This window comes from Triticum aestivum, chromosome 5B (assembly GCF_018294505.1).
Source record: "Triticum aestivum cultivar Chinese Spring chromosome 5B, IWGSC CS RefSeq v2.1, whole genome shotgun sequence".
Classification (NCBI taxonomy): domain Eukaryota; kingdom Viridiplantae; phylum Streptophyta; class Magnoliopsida; order Poales; family Poaceae; genus Triticum; species Triticum aestivum.
This window is the reverse complement of record NC_057807.1, coordinates 201,316,250-201,334,794: the sequence shown is the minus strand read 5'-3', so window position 1 is coordinate 201,334,794 and position 18,545 is coordinate 201,316,250. Positions and strand designations below refer to the sequence as shown.

Here is an 18,545-nt window from a genome sequence, read left to right as displayed (position 1 = left end):
GTAGCCTCCCCCAGGACAACTAGCCCACGAAACGTAAACGTGGTGCACAGATCAGATTGAACGGTCAGATCATGAAAATTAACGGTCCCAACGTCTGATGGTGTGAGAGGGCATAGATTAGGTGCGGTTATACTGTTTTTATAATAATAAATTGTAGAAATGTATCATGTTAGAAAAATGGTAAGCCATATTAAGCTTTTTTTAAGGAGTTTGATGGCAATATGGCAATTGGGCTTGTTGTTGCTAGTCAGATTGGAGGAAAACCCAAAGCAGGCAGGGCAGTCAGCGACCGGCCCAAGCCTCCAGCATCGTGCTCCTCGGCTAATCCGCCCCGCCTCCGATACTCCCAAGGCGGCAGCAGCAGCGGCAGCAACAACAACAGCAAGGGAGCCAAGGCGAACTATCTCATAGCCTCACTACCACCCTCTTTCCCTCCTCCTGCCCCTCCCGTCCCCGCAATGGCCGGTCTCCTCCACCTCCACTCTACGCTGCTGCCCTCGGCGTCCCTGCTCCGCCAACGCGGCGGCGCGCAGGCCGTGCCACGGCGCCGGCGCGCGTGCCGGGTGGAGGCCAAGATCCGGGAGATCTTCATGCCGGCCCTCAGTTCCACCATGACGGAGGGCAAGATCGTCGCCTGGAACGCCGCCGAGGGGGACCGCCTCGCCAAGGGCGACCCTGTTGTTGTTGTGGAGTCTGATAAGGCCGACATGGACGTCGAGACCTTCCACAACGGGTTCCTCGCCGCCGTACTCGTCCCCGCAGGAGAGTCCGCGCCCGTCGGCTCCGCCATCGCGCTCCTCGCCGAGTCCGAGGAGGAGATCCCGCTCGCCCGGTCCCAGGCTGCCAACTTCTCCTCCTCCGCCGCCGCTTCGCCGCCGGCTCCCCAGGAAACCGTAGCCCAAGAAGCGTCCCCTGCTCCGCCGCCGCCGCCTCCTCCGGCGCCCGTAGCAGTCTCTGCTCCAGCACCGCCCTCACCGGCCACACAGGGCGGGGCGCGCGTGGTTGCCTCGCCGTACGCCAAGAAGCTCGCAAAGGAGCTCAGCGTTGATCTATTCGCAGTCACTGGCTCTGGCCCAGGGGGGAGAGTTGTGGCAAAGGACGTAGAGGCTGCGGCAGCTGCCCCCAAGAAAGCTGCGCCAGTGCCAGCTGCTCGACAAGATGTTCCATTGGGATCCACGGTGCCATTCACCACAATGCAGGGCGCTGTGAGCAAGAACATGGTGGAGAGCCTTGCTGTGCCGGCGTTCAGGGTCGGGTACACCATCACAACCGATGCTCTCGATGCGCTCTACAAGAAAGTAAGCGCTTAGTGCTCTGTTCAGTACTTACCACCCTTATGTTAGCTGTATGCTGTGAGATAGCTGGATAATTGAGTGAATCTTTTGCAGATTAAGGCAAAGGGGGTGACAATGACAGCGCTGCTGGCGAAGGCTACAGCGATGGCGCTGGTGCAGCATCCTGTGGTGAACTCCAGCTGCAGAGATGGGCAGAGCTTTACTTACAACAGTAGCATCAACATTGCTGTCGCGGTGGCCATCGATGGTGGATTGATAACCCCTGTGCTCCAGGATGCTGATAAGGTTGAATGCTTTGTGTATTTGTTGATTGTTCTGAAGGTTGATGTTTAAACTGATGCTTTTGTCCGAGTTAATCGAGAACTGTTGGTTTGTGCAGCTTGATATTTATTCACTGTCAAGGAAATGGAAGGAGCTGGTTGATAAGGCTCGTGCAAAGCAGCTGCAGCCCCAGGAGTACAACTCGGGTACTTTGTTTACTTCACACAAACTTGAATGTCTAGTGCATTGGATATGCATGTTCTCTGTACGCTGATTCAGATTGGTATAGCCTTATAAAAAACGTCTTACATTATAGGACGGAGGGAGTAGTAAATTCTCAGTGGGGCCTGAAGACGTGCGTCCAGTAGATATTGCTTTAACCAGTTCCACCATTTTTCTTATGATATTGAAATTTACTTCAGTAATAAATAATGTTTATGGCTAACAAACCTCCAGATCACAGTGTGTATAAGTTTCCTTGGATGAACATGTAGTTAATTTCAGGTTGAGAGCAGACCAGAAAAGAACTGAAGTAATTTATATTTTCTTTGTTCTGTTGAAACGTTTTTATAGTCTGGTAGAAAGCTTAACTCATACTTGTGTAATTTAAATTCTTGAGTTATTGTATGGCTGGTTTACAACTCTCTCACACACACATTGATTGAGAGGTTCATCTGAAAAACATTGCCAGCACTGTTATGTCTCTTATTGGACTGTGGCTGAAAAACAAGAGCTGCCTGAAACAGTTGTATTGTTTAATTTGGAAGAAATAGCTATATGAATGTGCTTTACAGAATTTATCGTCTATTAAGAAAGAAATAGAAGGCAAGGTGAGGCACCATGTTATATGTGCCAAACTATACTAATATTGTGCTATGATCTATCCACGGAGCTTCTGAGTCTTCTCTCCTTGGTATATGCTTGTATAGAGTTTCTTTTTAAAAATATAATGTGCTTCATGCCAATGATAGTATTTAGTTTGCATGTACAGGGTTCGTTTGGGTGTTGTTTATGTCAAAAAAGATGACATTTGCTACAGAAACCAGAGCTTGCAAACTAATTTGGCATTTGTTCGGTTGTTCTTATGCTTTCGAAACGTAAGATTAAGTTCAAATCCAGCTGTAGATTGTGGACTGCATGTTTTTTTTTTTGCACTGAAGAGATCTGACTGAATTTCTAAAATTCACACGACAAAGCACTGGAATTATTTTTAATCGCATTTTGCTGTGCTACTTGTACCATGTTAAAATCATATGGTACTTCATGGCTAAAGTATCTTGGCCAAAAATTAAGCAGTCACATATAAACTTACCGAAGCTACAAAAAAGTTGCCTATGACCATCTCCTTTACTTTGGTAGTACTTTAGATGTTGGGCACAAGAAACTTGTAGGATCCAACTGTACGTGTATGCTCATGTATGCTAATAACCATCAGTGTTCAATCTGCAGGTACCTTTACTCTTTCAAACCTCGGTATGTTTGGAGTTGATAGATTCGATGCGATCTTGCCACCTGGAACTGTAAGATGAACTCTCCATGTTTCCACTTCTGTTTCATTTAATGCACGACACCCCTTTGGTAATAATGTTTTATCTCAAAACAGGGAGCAATCATGGCTGTTGGCTCATCACAACCGACAGTTGTTGGTACAAAAGATGGTAGAATTGGGATCAAGAGCCAAATGCAGGTAAAAATTAATTGTAGTTTTGGCACTTTTGCTTTCGCACCAACCAATTTGAAGTTAATGATTTTGTGCTTATCTGACCTGACCAATAAATCTAGGTCAATGTTACTGCTGATCATCGGGTTATTTATGGATCTGATCTTGCTGCTTTTCTGCAAACTCTGTCCAAGATAATTGAGGATTCCAAGGACCTTACATTCTAGACGCACCAAATGATTCTTTTTCCCTGATGCGATCACATAGGATGCTTGTCAGTAGATGTGTAGCATGTTGGTGGTGTGAATTAGTTACTTAAGTTGCCAGCTTTGTTGGTATCAGGTAACCTTGTTACCGTCTCCCCATTGGTTTGTTTCTCAATAATCCTTTTACCTTCTGTTCAGATAGGTGTAAGGCATGAGTATCTACCTGAGTGTTTATTAATTGTTGATTACGTTGAGCTCGATGTACAAGTACAATGGATCATGTCACTGCCACCCTTGAATACAAAGAAATGAAATGAACTTTTATCGTCAATGTGGTTAAATTTTATTATTGGATCCACACTGATTTCTGAATTATTTGATCTGTATGTTCCCAAATCTGAGCATATCAATCTCACCAAAAGATGTGACACGGGAGACAAGAAATAGCGAGCTTGGTCGGGTTGTTGCACTTGCAAGGGTGCCAAGGTGAAATTGCTTAAGAAGAATCAGAAGATGAGTGAAATGTGGCACCATATCTGATATGTTTGAATGTTTGTTTTACAAGTGAAGGCCCATGAGTTCTCCCAACCACTCTCATCACACCATAGTCGGGCTATCTGATATTTTGTCTTGTTGTACGTTCCTGGGGCAGCAGATAGTACATTACTTAATTTGCTGGGAAAGCATTCCAGCCTCAGCTCAGCTGTACTGCCACTCATCTATACTTGAAGGGTTCTATTAGGTGGCTGGTCTTGTCTCTTGCTTGACGGCCTTGCCATTTTGTAGTGGAAGCAAAGCAAGCCAGCTGCTTTGATCGATCGCCTTCATAAACCCCTCAAGGAGCTTATTCTTGCTTCCATTTCCATAGCCTGGTGGGAAGCTATTGCCTCCAAAAGCTGCTGCTTCCATTTCTATAGCCTGGTGGGAAGCCATTGCCTGCAAAGCTGCGGCATGGCTGCTGCCTCGTCTGGCTGTGCAGAGGTCGACACCTCTCGCGCGTTCCGGTCTGTCAAGGAGGCAGTCGCCGTGTTCGGTGAGCGCATTCTCGCGACTGAAGCACAGTTCAGGCCGGGTGCACATGCCAACCATCGTGTTGTTAGGGAGAGGAGTTCTTGGCGAGACTCTGTCGCCATTGCTTCCTCAAAAGAGAAGCTTGAGGGCAGTTCTGACCTCATCAAGGGAAGCCACTCAACCAATCCAAACGCCATCGCCGTTGCCATTGCCAAGCACGAGGGAAATAGCAGTGAGCCTGCTAGAATTGTAATGCCAGTGTCTAATGCCCAGCCAATGTACCTGGTCCCGTTGTCTCCACGGTCCCAGGCATCATCGTCGCTGTCTCTAGCCCACGGCGACGGCTACGACAAGCAGGACGGGAAGGAAGCCAATCTCATGATCATGAACTCCATCAAGAAGGTGGAGGAAGAGGCGGCCAAGACAAGGCTGGAGGCGGTGCAGGTCAAGAGGAGGCTGGCCGACCTGGAGCTAGCCATGGCGAACCTCAACGCGAAGCTCCACAGTGCCCTCTCGAGGCTGGCATACATTGAGGCCGACAAGGCGGCGGCCGCAAGGGCCAGCATCCAGCAGAGGGACATCAACACGTCGGCGCTGACGGTCTGGGCCGAGGCCAAGCCCGAGCGGCATCCATTGCGACACCTGCTGAGCCTCGACGATGCCGACGAGGAGGTGAAGCATGGCCAGGAAAGGGAGATGACGACGACAACGACAAAGAGGAAGATGCAGAAGCAGAAGCCAATCATGCCCCTTGTTGTTCCGCTCATCAGTGAGGTGCTTTTCTCCAAGAAGAAGAGGATGAACGACAAGGAGAGGTTGTACCTGAAGGAGCTCTACAGCTTGCTAAGGCTGTCTTGATCGGTGGTATCCATGCTGATTAAACTTGTGCTGATGTGTATGATTGTTTGATCTGCACACATACCTAACTAATTTGAAAATCTTTTCTCAGGTTCTGTGTTTAACTATTTTATTAATCGCGTGAATGAAAGGATTAGGGGGAATGATCAAATGTTTGCAGTTTGCAAATTATAGTAATTATTACGTATAGCATTATGCACGTGAGGTTAATCGATCCCATATATTTCATGCAATTGACCATGCTACTATTATAGGGCATCCTCAAGTGACTCCCTGCCTTTCAGTTACCATGGGTTGAACATTGAGCTCTTTTACAGTACCCCTAAATGATTATGAGCCCTCCATTTCTGTTAATCCAATGGATGATCTTAATTGGTACTCCAACAAGTGTACGAGAGAGTACCAGCTAAAAAAGCAAGGGAGTACCTCGAGCTTAGGGGTAAAAATGTAATCTAGAAGCAAATTGTTTAATTTATTATTATCGTCTAAGTATGGCTGCTACATAATAACGTTTCAACTTGAACGTGATTAATTATATTTGGAACCATAATTCTTCACTGGGATAGACGTCGGCAGAGGCGGCCCCGTGGCAGAGGCGGCCATCAAGATATGGTCGCCAAGCCAAGAACTTGTTAGAGGCGTCGACCGGGTATGGTCACCAACCAGGGCCACGCTGAAGCAAGAGGACCAGGGGGAGGCAAGATCACCAGGTCGGTCGGAGCTCCATCATGCGGGCGTTGTCTAAATACTGGACGTTCATATGTGCGGTTGATCTGGCTGATAAGGTTCAACATGAAAGGACGGGGATCTGGCTGCTTTTATAGAGGCAGGCTTGGTATCTGGCGGTGGTGATGAACGAGTTGCTTGCAATCGATCCCTCTTACCATAACAATGATATTTTTTGTTTTATTTGCCTGTGTAAATGAGCGATCTTGTATGATTTTCCAGAATTTGTAGCCAAGGTCTATTAGATTGATATACATCCCGTGCAATGAAAATCAGATCCGTCCACTGATTGATAGAGTTTTTTATCCTTGTTTGATTTGAGAGATCAATCTGCGCTTGTTATCTATTCATTGGCCGTGCTTTGCGAAAGAGAGCAGGCGGCAATGGCGCCGTCGTCAACACCACGGTGCAGCGAGGTAGGAAGCCCTGCACGAGGGATTACATTGGCGGCGGCACGCGTAACAGATAGGCCGATAAACACTCTCGTTGCCAAACAGTTTTTATGAGATCTAGTCACAAAGAAATCAGTTAAGACCATGAGAAAAATGACTAGACTACCCTTTGAAGTGGACGGTCGGATTTTAGTGGTACTCCATCCCTTCTTAGGAGAGTACCAGGGTACCGTTTTCCAACCGCATTGGCGACGCGCGCCACAAAAGAACGAACACCGAAGACAGATCAAAACTTTTGCCGGTTTACAATTAACAACCAAGAATCAATGCAATTGCGAAGATCGATCGCATGATTTTCGGAGCGCAGTGTTCATCATGGTCTTTTGATTAACCAGAGGTTCTTGGAGGTCTGGTGCTGAGGGTCGATTGATCGATGGGGCAGCCCGATCAGGCAAGGCCGCCGGGAGCGTGTGCGTGTGTGTGGTTGCGGTGCTCCTCCTCCTCGCCGTGCTCGCCGGAGGCGGGTGCCTGGTGCTCTACGTGACGCTGCCGCCGGCCGAGGTGCCGCAATTGCTTCCCATTGCCGGACTCGCGCTCGTCGCGCTCCCTGGGCGTTCTGGATCGCCACGTGCGCCTACAGTTGCTGCTGCTCGCGTTCGTCGCCTCCGGCTCAGGCGGCGGGGGCCGTGGAGCGGCAGCCTTCCAGGTCGGCCGCGGTGGTACCGCTGCCGAGCAGCACGAACATCAAGAGCGCGCTTAGAGCATCTCCAGCCATTGAGCCCCTCAGGAGGCTTTTTGTTCGCCGCTTGGGGGGCTGCCAGCGGAAATTTTGACCTGGGGGCGAAAATGTTTTCAGCCGTGTTCACCCCCAAACCGTGCCCAGACCGCGCCCGCCCCAGGCCACGGCCGGCCCGGCCTCGCCGCCGAGCTCGCTCCTCCGCATGAGGGTTCGCTGGCCACCTTCATCCCTGTGCGTACAAGTACTCGTGCCCAGCTAGCTAGCTAGCAAAGCAGAGCCAATCGATTCGGCTGTGTGCGCGCTTGCTAGCTAGCTAGCTTGGCTCGTTTGACACAGGCGGCCAGCCACACCTGCGGTGTCCACGCGAACGGCCGGTCACCTCGAGCATGCTCCGACCGCGCCTCTTCGTTCCTCCACCGCGCGCCCTGCATCTTCGGCCCCAGCGTCGGCGCGCCCGCTTTGTCCTGCGCCTACATCGACCCCGACTCCGCGCAGGTCTGCACCGCCCCGCTCGGCCTCCGTTCCCGCACCTCGGCCGTCTTCGCACTGGCCCGGCCTCCGCCCGAGCCTGCCGTCTCACGCGCCCGCGTCCGGCCCTGCTCCCGAGCCGGCTGCTGCTCCGTGGTTGGCAGGAGGCTCCGTCGACGCGCCCGCCTCATCCCGGGCCGGCTGCGCCCCGGTCCTTCGTCGCCGGGTCCCCCGCACCTCCCGCTACCTGGCCCCGTGCCGCGTTGCATCGCATGCGGCCCCGCTCGTCCTCGCCCGAGCTTGCCCTGCCACTGGCTTGCCGGCCGCCTCCCCGGACGGCTACGAGGCGCTGGAGAGGGATTCGGGGCCTCCTCGAGCACGCCGGACGCCGACCACGCCCACCCGAGCTGGACACCAGACTCCTCCAGCACCGCTCCGCCCCGCGCCGATGTTCTCCGCGCTCGAGAGAGAGAGAGAGGCAGGCGAGAAGAAAGAGGAAAAGAGAGGAGAGAGGTTGTGGGAGGCCGATAGTGGGCCAACCGCAAGAAAAAGGCGTCGCCGGCACGCCCATGTGCTTCCCAGGGGGCTGGGTTTGGGGTGGTACTGCCGGCGTCAATTTTCTTTAAATCTGGCGAAAAGTGGGGCTTTGGGGATGCGAGTGGGGGAATATTTTAGTGCCGACGCTCAAAAAGTGACCGTGGGGGATGTCTTGGGGGGCCGGCTGGAGATGCTCTTAGCAAGAAGCACAAGCGATCTCCAGCGGCGTCAACCAGCGACGCGCGGCGGATGCACTTCGGGGAGTCCATCATTCTCGGAGACGAGGAGAAGGACGATACCTCGTCGGTGAATTCGCACGAGAGCGAGGCGCCGCTCGCCTGCTCCGAGCATCCTTCCTGATTTAGATATGTACAGGACGTACACCACACACGTAATAGATTACTCCTTCCATTCCAAAATACAGGTAATACAAAGTGGACCGCGGAATAGTTTCTTCATATCCACGTGACATTTAACAACACAACAGTTTCTTTGGAGAAATCCATTTTTCTTCAGAGGAAGACATTTTCTTCTAACTGTCACCATTTAATCTCGCGCTGCAACTAAAATTGCCAGAAAAATGCATTCACTTGTCATCTCCCTCCCAGGGATCATTCACATGTTAGTATATCTGATATAAATACGGTTGATTGTGACAATACGAGTGCGCAGGGAGAGAGACATGCTTCTCACCATTGACCTCTCCCTTGCGATTGCTGATCAACCATTTCTTTCTCTTGGACAATTTGATGCGGAGCATCCCTCGCTCATCCCCATGGACGTATCGACATCTTCCTCAACACCACTTGGACCCATGACAAGAGCTAGAGCAAAGGCTATCGAAGATAAGGTGAACTCGCTCCTTTCCGAACTTCCTCTCTCTACTCACGAGACTTGGCTACTACCTCATATGGACACTCTGTGTGTGATCAGGTACCTGGAGGAAAGCCATGGTGCATCTACATCCATCGAACAAGGAGGCAAAGCTACCAACCGCGAAGATCAAGAAGATCCATCGGAGAAAGCTCCAGCCACCGGACGACCGCTCGGGACCGGACGTCCGGCGCCTGAAGCCCCAGCTGCCAAGTCCCAGCCAACGCAGGCCCCAGCGAGCGGACATCCGTCCCAGACCGGACGACCAGCCACGCTCTCCAGCGATCGGACGACCGAAGTCCCCGGACGTCCGGCACCTCCCAATAGAATGAATATTTACGGAAGTATGAAGATTCCGGACGTCCGGCGCCTCCTTCACAGAACGCATCCAGCGGACGTCCGACGACACCGGACGACCGGACCCCCATGAGCCACCGGACGACCGGTCCCCATTAGACGTCCGGTACCTGTCTGCGCACAGTTTCGGGCCGAAGCCCATGTACCCCTCCACTCCGTCCCCTTTGCACTAAGACTATAAATAGGTCTCTCCTACCTCCTAGCTAGGGTTAGCATTGGATTAGCTCATGTTTGTGTGAGAGCCTTTGCTCATCCACTTGGATACTTCTCCTCGGAGTTCACGACCTCTTCGGAGAAGATCCCCCAAGCGGATTCAAGACCCCTTTCTAGGGAAGAACATCAAGGCCTCCTCGCGGAGAAGAACGGTCCCTTTGTATCCTTACCTTTGTTGATCTTGAACCTTGTGCTACCTTATGTGTGTGGTGATCTAGCACTTGTGTGATTGATTCCTTGTCGGTTTAGTGTTTCTCTCTCGTTTTCCCCACGTGTTTCCCCTTTGTGCTTACGCGTGTTCTTCGTGATTCCCCGTAGGATTCACTCCAAACGTGAAAGATCGTCGCCATAGGGTTCCGCCCTACATCATCTTGGTATCATGAGCCACGTTGATCACATTTTTGGAGCCCCTACCCCGTGTTTTCTAGCTTGATTTTGTTGTTTTCGTCCTAAATCCGAAAATCCCCACCAAAAATAGCCCCAATTTTTTTTGTGATTTGTTGGTGAGTTGAGATTTTGTTGGATTTGGTTCATGGATTTGAGTTGCTACGTGTGGATCTAGCTTTCCCCTCCCTCCCCACCCTTTTCCATCCACCAATCCGCTCGATTTCGACATCACCACCTCCATCCACCCCGAAATCGTGCAGTTCATCTCGTGCCCGAATTTCGCCCAGGCACCGGACGACCGGAATCTACCGGACGTCCGACGACCGGACGACCGTAAAAACCGGACGTCCGTGAAACTCTGACGAAACTGAATTTTTCAGTTCGGCCACCACCACAACCCCACCTTCCACCACATCTTCCAAACCCACATACACCACCATCCTCCCCAATACCTCCGATGACGATTTTAACATATTTTGGTCCTTGAGATTTTGAATTGTGGCTCCCGTGTCCTATTGTGTTTCGGCTATTTAGGTACGGTTCGACTTCATCATCACCACGGCTCATCTTCACAAGGGTCTCATCATCGCCAAGGACGGTAACTTCGACGACATCTTGGTCATACCTTGCAATTGCATTGATACCCCACATGGCCCTACTTTTGCGTAGCTTACCCATCGAGACTAGCCATTGAGTATTGCCGGCAACGTCACTTGTGCACATTAGTGATAATACTCCATATCATACATACCATACCATCGTGGTGCATATCTTGGAATCAACTTGTGTGTCACAAAGTTGTCATCGCATACACAATTTGTATCTTGGTTCGTGAAGTTTTGCATGAGAAAAGAGCTCAGAAGTGAAAGAGCCACCCAAGCTTTTAAGCAAAGAGGAAAGATAAGCAAAGAGCTTATGAGGAAGAACCATAGCATCATACACCATTAAGATTGTCATATAAGATCATCTTGGATCATAGCACCGAAACACCATACATATAGCATACTTGGGATAGAGATCGTTGCATTTTTGCCTAGTAGGTTGTGCACAAGTTCCGTATCCGCCTATTGTGCAATCGTGCTAGCGTCTCTCTAGTATTGTGCAACAAGAGCATTTTCGTGGGTTCCACATTTTGGCTCACTTTTGGTTTGCACAATCCCATCTATCTATTTGCGTGTGCGTTCCCGTGTTCCACTATTTTGCTTGGTCTACTTGTTGCATTTGCAAATTTGTGAATCATTTCCAACATTATTGAAGATCACTTACTATTGCATCAAATTTTATGCCACCATCCTAACCAAGCTCCACCATAAGCTTTTACTTGTGTAGGTGTGAGAACCAACAAGAATTGGTACCAATAGTGCTATTTCATTGTCCGTATTTGAGTGAACTTGATTCATCATCAACATCGGTCAAAGGTACATTGGTATAAGTTCTTCTCCTTCTACCACTCACATTTTGCTTGAAATGATGGATAGGCCAAGTACTTCTACCAACCCACTCTTCATCGAGCAAGACGACGACATGTTATCATACGTCACCAAGAGCCACCTCTTTGGTGCACAACGAGCGTTGCATCAAGAGCAACAAGCAATGAACGACCTCATCAACAACCTCGCCACCGACTTGCGACTCTCCGAGCAACGTACAAGAGACTACTTCGACAACAAGCTCGACGCGCACAAGCAAGAGAACGATGCAAGAATGGACGAGATCCGCGCCTTGTTGGTGAACCGGCCTCCTTCTACATCGTCATACTCAAGACGGAGCCACTCAAGTCGACACTCCGACGACTCCTTCTCCGGCTCAAGTACACCGTCTTCGAACACTCTTCGACGAGCCGCGCGTCAAGACCGTCATGCATCTCGCAACCCGCTACACGTCAAGCATTCACAAGAGCAAGTCGATGAGCAAGTCCCTCGTCCTCAATCAAACCAAGTAGCGTTTGCTCAAGCTCAAGAACAACAACGTCTTCGTCTCCAAGAAGAACAAGAACGAGCGCGTCTACACCAAGAGCAAGAAGACGCCGAGGCTCAATGTCTTCAACAACAACAACGAGAAGCATAAGGTCTTGAGGCGGAACGTGCCCTTCAAGCATCAAGTCGAGCTATCGCCAACCGCAATCGCGAACGGCGCAATCAAGAGGAAGCCCTTCGAGAAGAAATCCAAGAGAGGAACTACCATCCGCGTGTCCAACGTCAAGCTACACAAGCTCCCTCACAAGCTCATCAAGCTCAACCTCAACCTCAAGGTCAACAAGAGCAAGTTGATCATGGACTTCCTCCACGCCAAGAGCAACATGAGGATGATTACCCTCCACGTCAAGGGCGTCATCATCACCATCGCCAAAAACACAATGAAGATCAACGCTATGACAAGCTCAAATTCACAATGCCCAAGTTCAATGGAAGCAATGATCCCTAAGAGTACCTCTCATTGGCATTGAAGGTCGACAAAATCTTTCGTTTGCACAACTATGAGGAAGAGAAGAAGATCGCTATGGCATCACTTGAGTTCCAAGACTATGTGCTCATATGGTGGGAACAAGTCCTTGAGCGCCGACAAGCAAGAGGTGAACCTCCAATCACCACTTGGGCTCAAATGAAGGATGTCATGCGAGCACGTTTTGTGCCAACCTACTACAACCGCGATCTCTTCAAGAAGCTACAACTCCTCAAGCAAGGAACAAAGAGTGTTGAAGAATACTACAAGGAAATGGAGATTGCCATGATTCGAGCCAATGTCACGGAGGATGATGAGCAAACAATGGCACGATTCTTGAATGGACTCAATCATCCCATCAAGAAGATCGTCGACTTCCAACCCTACTCCAACCTCATTGAGCTCGTGCATCAAGCTACAAAGGCGGAACGCCAAGTGAAAGATGACTTCAAGTATGCCAAGTACTCCTCCAAGACCTACGGCTTCTCCAATAACCAAGCTTCAACAACTACTCCAACTTCGACATCAACCAAGCCTTCTCCAAGCAACGACGACAAGTCAAGTTACAAGAAAACTTCCACAAGTTCAAGTCGTCTTCCTCCTACTACAAGCAACTTCAAGCCGCGTGCTTCGTCATCTACTCCAACCGATGAGACCGTCAAGACAAGCTCCTTCAAGTGTTTCACTTGCGGCGGCCGAGGCCACAAGTCCTATGAATGCACAAACAAGCGCACCATGATCCTCAACGACGATGGCACCTACGACTCAATGAGTGAAGATGAAATGGAAGCTATTGAGCAAGTGGCCATGCATAGGCGAGTGAATGAGGATGAAGATGATCAAGTCTTTTGTGATGAAGGATTCGAGCCCCGCTCTCGTTGTCTCCAAGGTCTTGACTCTTCAACATCAACAAGAAGAAGACCAACGATGCCACATCTTCCACACAAAGGCCGGCATCAATGGAAGGTCCGTCAAGGTCATCATCGACGGAGGTAGTTGCCACAACTTGCAAGTGAAGAACTATGCTCCAAGCTTCAATTGGTCAAGAAGAAGCACCCGCACCCCTACAAGGTTCAATGGCTAAGTGACTCCGGCACTATACGAGTTGAGCATACGGTCCAAGTCTCCTTCAAAATAGGTGCATATGAGGACACTTTGGAGTGTGATGTGGTCCCAATGACCGTTTGCCACCTCCTTCTTGGTCGACCATGGCAATTCGACCGTGGTGTCTTCCACAACGGGCGTACCAATCACTATAGCTTCAAGATGAAAGGGAAGGAATATGTGCTACGACCTATGTCTCCTAGTCAAGTGATAGCCGACAAGCAAGCCACCCACCATAGAGAGAAGAGTGAAAAAGAGATCCACCAAAAAGTGAGTGAGAGCCACAAGCCAAACTTGAGCGCCTCTTCGCCTAGAGAGAAAAATCTCATACTATTTGCCACAAAAAGTGAGATGAGGGAAGTGTGTGAGAACCCATCGAGTGTGATGCACTTCGTCCTTGTGTGCAAGGATGGAGAACCAAAAACTAACACCATTCACGAGCTACCTTTGGTGTTTCAATCTCTTTTGCAGGAATTTCAAGATGTTTTCCCCGATGAGCTACCTCCGGGTCTACCTCCTCTACGAGGCATTGAGCATCGAATCGACCTCATCCCCGGAGCGCCACTTCCAAACAAAGCTCCATACTGTGTCAATCCTGAAGAAACCAAGGAGATTCAACGGCAAGTACAACAACTAATCGACAACGGTCATGTACGTGAAAGCTTAAGCCCTTGTGCCGTTCCCGTTATACTAGTGCCTAAGCCCGATGGAAGTTTCCGCTTGTGTTCCGATTGTAGACCTATAAATGCTATCACCGTTCGCTATAGGCATCCCATCCCTCGCTTAGATGATATGCTTGATGAACTTAGTGGAGCAAACTTTTTCTCAAAAATTGATCTTAAAAGTGGCTATTATCAAATACGCATTCACGAGGGTGATGAATGGAAAACTGCTTTCAAAACCAAATTTGGCTTATATGAGTGGTTAGTTATGCCTATGGGTTTATCGGAGGCTCCCGGTACTTTTGTGCGTCTCATGCATCATGTACTTCGACCTTATATTGGAGTCTTTGTTGTGGTTTACTTCGATGATATTCTTGTGTTTAGCAAAACCATGAAAGAGCATCTTGATCATGTTAGGGTTGTTTTACAAACACTTCGCAAGGAAAGTCTTTATGCCAACATGAAAAAGTGCACATTTGGTGTTGACAAAGTGGTTTTCTTGGGTTTCGTTGTATCTTCCAAGGGTGTCCATGTTGATGAAACTAAAATTGAAGCAATTAAAACTTGGCCCCAACCCACCAATTTGCAACAAGTGCATAGTTTTCTTGGTCTTGCGGGTTTTTATCGCCGCTTTGTGAAAGATTTTAGCACAATAGCCGCTCCTTTGCATGCTTTGAGTAAGAAGAATGCTCCTTTTGTTTGGGGATCTCTGCAATCCACCGCTTTTGATGAGCTCAAATCTTTGCTTACTCATGCTCCAATTCTTGCTTTGCCCAATTTTGACAAAACTTTTGAGGTTCATTGTGATGCAAGTGGTACCGGAATTGGCGGAGTTTTGATGCACGAAAAATGAGCCATTGCATATTTTAGTGAAAAACTCTCCGGTGCTCAACTTAACTATCCCATATATGACAAAGAATTGTATGCTTTAGTGCGTGTACTACATGTTTGGGAACATTATCTTAGACCTCATGAGTTTGTCATCCATACCGATCATGAAACGCTTAAGTACTTGAAAGGTCAAAATAAGTTGAACAAGCGTCATGCCAAATGGAGTGAATTTACCGAATTTCCCCCCTATGTGATCAAATACATTAAGGGTAAGGAAAATGTAGTTGCGGATGCGCTTTCACGCATATGTACGCTTGTCACTAAACTTGAGTTGATTGTTATTGGTTTTGAGCACATCAAAGACTTGTATGCTAATGATCCATCTTTTGCTATTCCTTATGCTAAGTGTTTGACGCATACTTCTTGGGAACAATATTATATCAAGGATGCTTATCTTATGAAAGCTAACAAACTTTGCATTCCCGAGTCTTCCCTTCGTTTGCTACTTTTGCAAGAGGCTTATGGAGGTGGACTCATGGGAAACTTTGGACGAGATAAGACATTCCCCACGCTCTCCAAGAACTACTTTTGGCCCAAGATGTTTCGAGACATCTCACGCTTCACCACCCGATGCTCTACATGTCGCAAAGCTAAGTCTAAAGCTCAATCTCATGGTCTTTACATGCCTCTTCCTATTCCTTATCAACCTTGGGAAGACATTAGCATGGACTTTGTACTTGGTTTGCCTAGAACTCAAAATGGAAAGGATTCCGTGTTTGTTGTTGTGGACCGATTTTCTAAGATGGCACATTTCATTCCTTGCAACAAGATAGACGATGCTTCACATGTTGCAAATCTCTTTTGTAGGGAAATCTTGCGTCTCCATGGAGTACCAAAGACAATCGTCTCCGACCGCGACGTCAAGTTCTTGAGTTACTTTTGGAAGACCCTATGCGCCAAGCTCGGAATCAAGCTCTTGTTCTCATCCGCATACCATCCTCAAACCGACGGCCAAACGGAGGTGACAAACCGGACTCTCTCCACTCTACTTCGCGTGTTGATCAAGAAGAACATCAAGGAGTGGGAGGCATGTCTACCCATCGCCGAGTACGCCTACAACCGTGCAAGACATTCGACTACCGGCAAGTCCCCCTTCGAGGTCGTCTACGGCTTCAACCCGTTGTCACCATTGGACATTCTACCTCTTCCTCTACAAGAGCGCACCAACATGGATGCGAGTGCACGGGCAAGCTACATCAAGAAGATGCATGAAGATACATGGCACACCATCGAGCGCCAAGTACAATGACTAGCGACCAAGCTCAACGACAACAAGCAACCCATGATCTTCAACATCGGTGATCTTGTGTGGATACATCTTCGAAAGGACCTCTTCCCGAACGAACGCAAGTCCAAACTTCTCCCTCGAGCCGATGGATCCTTCAAGGTGATAGCACGCTACAACGACAATGCCTACAAGATAGACCTACCACGAGGCAAGTACAATGTGAGCGACATCTTCAACGTCAAGGACCTTGCGCCATACCATGGAGATGAAGTTTTTGATCCGTGGTTGGATCTTTCCCAAGGGGGGGGGGGGAGATGATGCGGAGCATCACTCGCTCATCCCCATGGACGTATCGACATCTTCCTCAACACCACTTGGACCCATGACAAGAGCTAGAGCAAAGGCTATCAAAGATTAGGTAAACTCGCTCCGTTCCGAACTTCCTCTCTCTACTCACGAGACTTGGCTACTACCTCATATGGACACTCTGTGTGTGATCAGGTACCTAGAGGAAAGCCATGGTGCATCTACATCCATCGAACAAGGAGGCAAAGCTACCAACCGCGAAGATCAAGAAGAAGATCCACCAGAGAAAGCTCCAGCCACCGGACGACCGGTCGGGACCGGACGTCCGGCGCCTGAAGCCCCAGCTGCCAAGTCCCAGCCAACGCAGGCCCCAGCGAGCGGACGTCCGGCCCAGACCGGACGACCGGCCACGCTCTCCAGCGAGCGGACGACCGAAGTCCCCGGACGTCCGGCACCTCCCAACAGAATGAATATTAACGGAAGTATGAAGATTCCGGATGTCCGGCGCCTCCTTCACAGAACGCATCCAGCGGACGTCCGACGACACCGGACGACCGAACCCCCATGAGCCACCGGACGACCGGTCCCCAGCGGACGTCCGGCACCTGTCTGCGCTCAGTTTCGGGCCAAAGCCCATGTACCCCTCCACTCCGTCCCCTTTTGCACTAAGACTATAATTAGGTCTCTCCTACCTCCTAGCTAGGGTTTGCATTGGATTAGCTCATGTTTGTGTGAGAGCCTTTGCTCATCCACTTGGATACTTCTCCTCGGAGTTCACGACCTCTTCGGAGAAGATCCCCCAAGCGGATTCAGGACCCCTTTCTAGGGAATAACATCAAGGCCTCCTCGCGGAGAAGAACGGTCCCTTTGTATCCTTACCTTTGTTGATCTTGAACCTTGTGCTACCTTATGTGTGTGGTGATCTAGCACTTGTGTGATTGATTCCTTGTCGGTTTAGTGATTCTCTCTTGTTTTCCCCCCGTGTTTCCCCTTTGTGCTTCCGCGTGTTCTTCGTGATTCCCCGTAGGATCCACTCCAAATGTGAAAGATCGTCGCTATAGGGTTCCACCCTACATCACAATTTTTCAAGCGAGGACGCGTTCTGGTCTGGGTTTGGATAAGAGGTTTTTTACTGGGGTTTCCAATGCTTGGAGCATCTACAACCGGAGTCCTCATATTCTCCTCAAACATCCGAACGGAGAACCCAACCACTGCCCGGACATGAGAGAAGGAAAAAAGTCGCCCAACCGGACCACACACTTTGTATGGGCGTGTTCGAGCAGTACACAAATTACTATACCCAACCCATATATGAAGAAGATACAGGGATGTTCGGGTAGTGCGCCACATAGGATGTGGCCCACCGCGGGCCACCTTTTCTCGTTCTTTATTCTTTCTTTTCTCCCACCTCTCTCTCTCTTCATCTCCACCAATCACATGTGACCGAACAAATTGGGATGTGTGGTTGTTTTGCAAGGAATGTAAAGGGTCAAAGTGGACACCTATCAGACGCTTTCACAGAAATTTGAGGGGTCAGATTTGTGCATCGTGGTTGTAGATGCTCTTACCGAGCTTAGAGAGAAGGCCGATCCGAGAAGAGGGGGGAGGTCGATGAGAGAGAGAATGCACTAAAATGAATATCCAAGGCCCCAAGTAGTCGTTGCGATATGATGCAACAATCTCTTAAAACAGTTGAGATGGTAGAGAACAAGCATATTAATGGACCAGAAAAAACGCAGGGTCAAAAACAAGTAGCCTTGGTACGATGGTAACAGAGGCATATGATTTTACCTAAGTTCGGGCTCTCTCGAAGAGATAAACCCTACTTTTTGCTTTGATTGTATTAATTTCGAGGCAGTACAACTTACAGGTTGATCTATGATAACCCACAAGTATAGGGGATCGCAACAACTTTCGAGGGTAGAGTAT

The 18,545-nt window shown here is 49.3% G+C and overlaps 2 protein-coding genes across 2 annotated transcripts; both read left to right on the top strand.

Annotated features, from left to right (window-relative positions):
* Positions 1 to 270: 270 nt before the first annotated feature.
* LOC123111014 (dihydrolipoyllysine-residue acetyltransferase component 5 of pyruvate dehydrogenase complex, chloroplastic) lies at positions 271 to 3,753 on the top strand. Its single transcript, XM_044531667.1, has 6 exons — positions 271 to 1,298; positions 1,389 to 1,580; positions 1,675 to 1,762; positions 3,006 to 3,076; positions 3,160 to 3,243; positions 3,339 to 3,753. Exons 1-6 carry the CDS (start codon positions 459 to 461, stop codon positions 3,441 to 3,443), a joined length of 1,380 nt encoding a protein of 459 aa, XP_044387602.1. The 5' UTR covers positions 271 to 458; the 3' UTR covers positions 3,444 to 3,753.
* Positions 3,754 to 3,980: 227 nt separating this feature from the next.
* Positions 3,981 to 5,434, top strand: LOC123111015 (uncharacterized). Its single transcript, XM_044531668.1, has one exon. It carries the CDS (start codon positions 4,374 to 4,376, stop codon positions 5,289 to 5,291), a length of 918 nt encoding a protein of 305 aa, XP_044387603.1. The 5' UTR covers positions 3,981 to 4,373; the 3' UTR covers positions 5,292 to 5,434.
* Positions 5,435 to 18,545: the final 13,111 nt, after the last annotated feature.

Excerpts from the sequence above, each read along its gene's own strand:
- LOC123111015 (XM_044531668.1), top strand. The coding sequence starts at position 4,374 with ATGGCTGCTGCCTCGTCTGGCTGTGCAGAGGTCGACACCTCTCGCGCG.
- LOC123111014 (XM_044531667.1), top strand. The coding sequence starts at position 459 with ATGGCCGGTCTCCTCCACCTCCACTCTACGCTGCTGCCCTCGGCGTCC. Across the intron at positions 1,299-1,388 it reads TCGATGCGCTCTACAAGAAA|ATTAAGGCAAAGGGGGTGAC; the intron begins GTAAGCGCTTAG and ends AATCTTTTGCAG. Across the intron at positions 1,581-1,674 it reads TGCTCCAGGATGCTGATAAG|CTTGATATTTATTCACTGTC; the intron begins GTTGAATGCTTT and ends TGGTTTGTGCAG.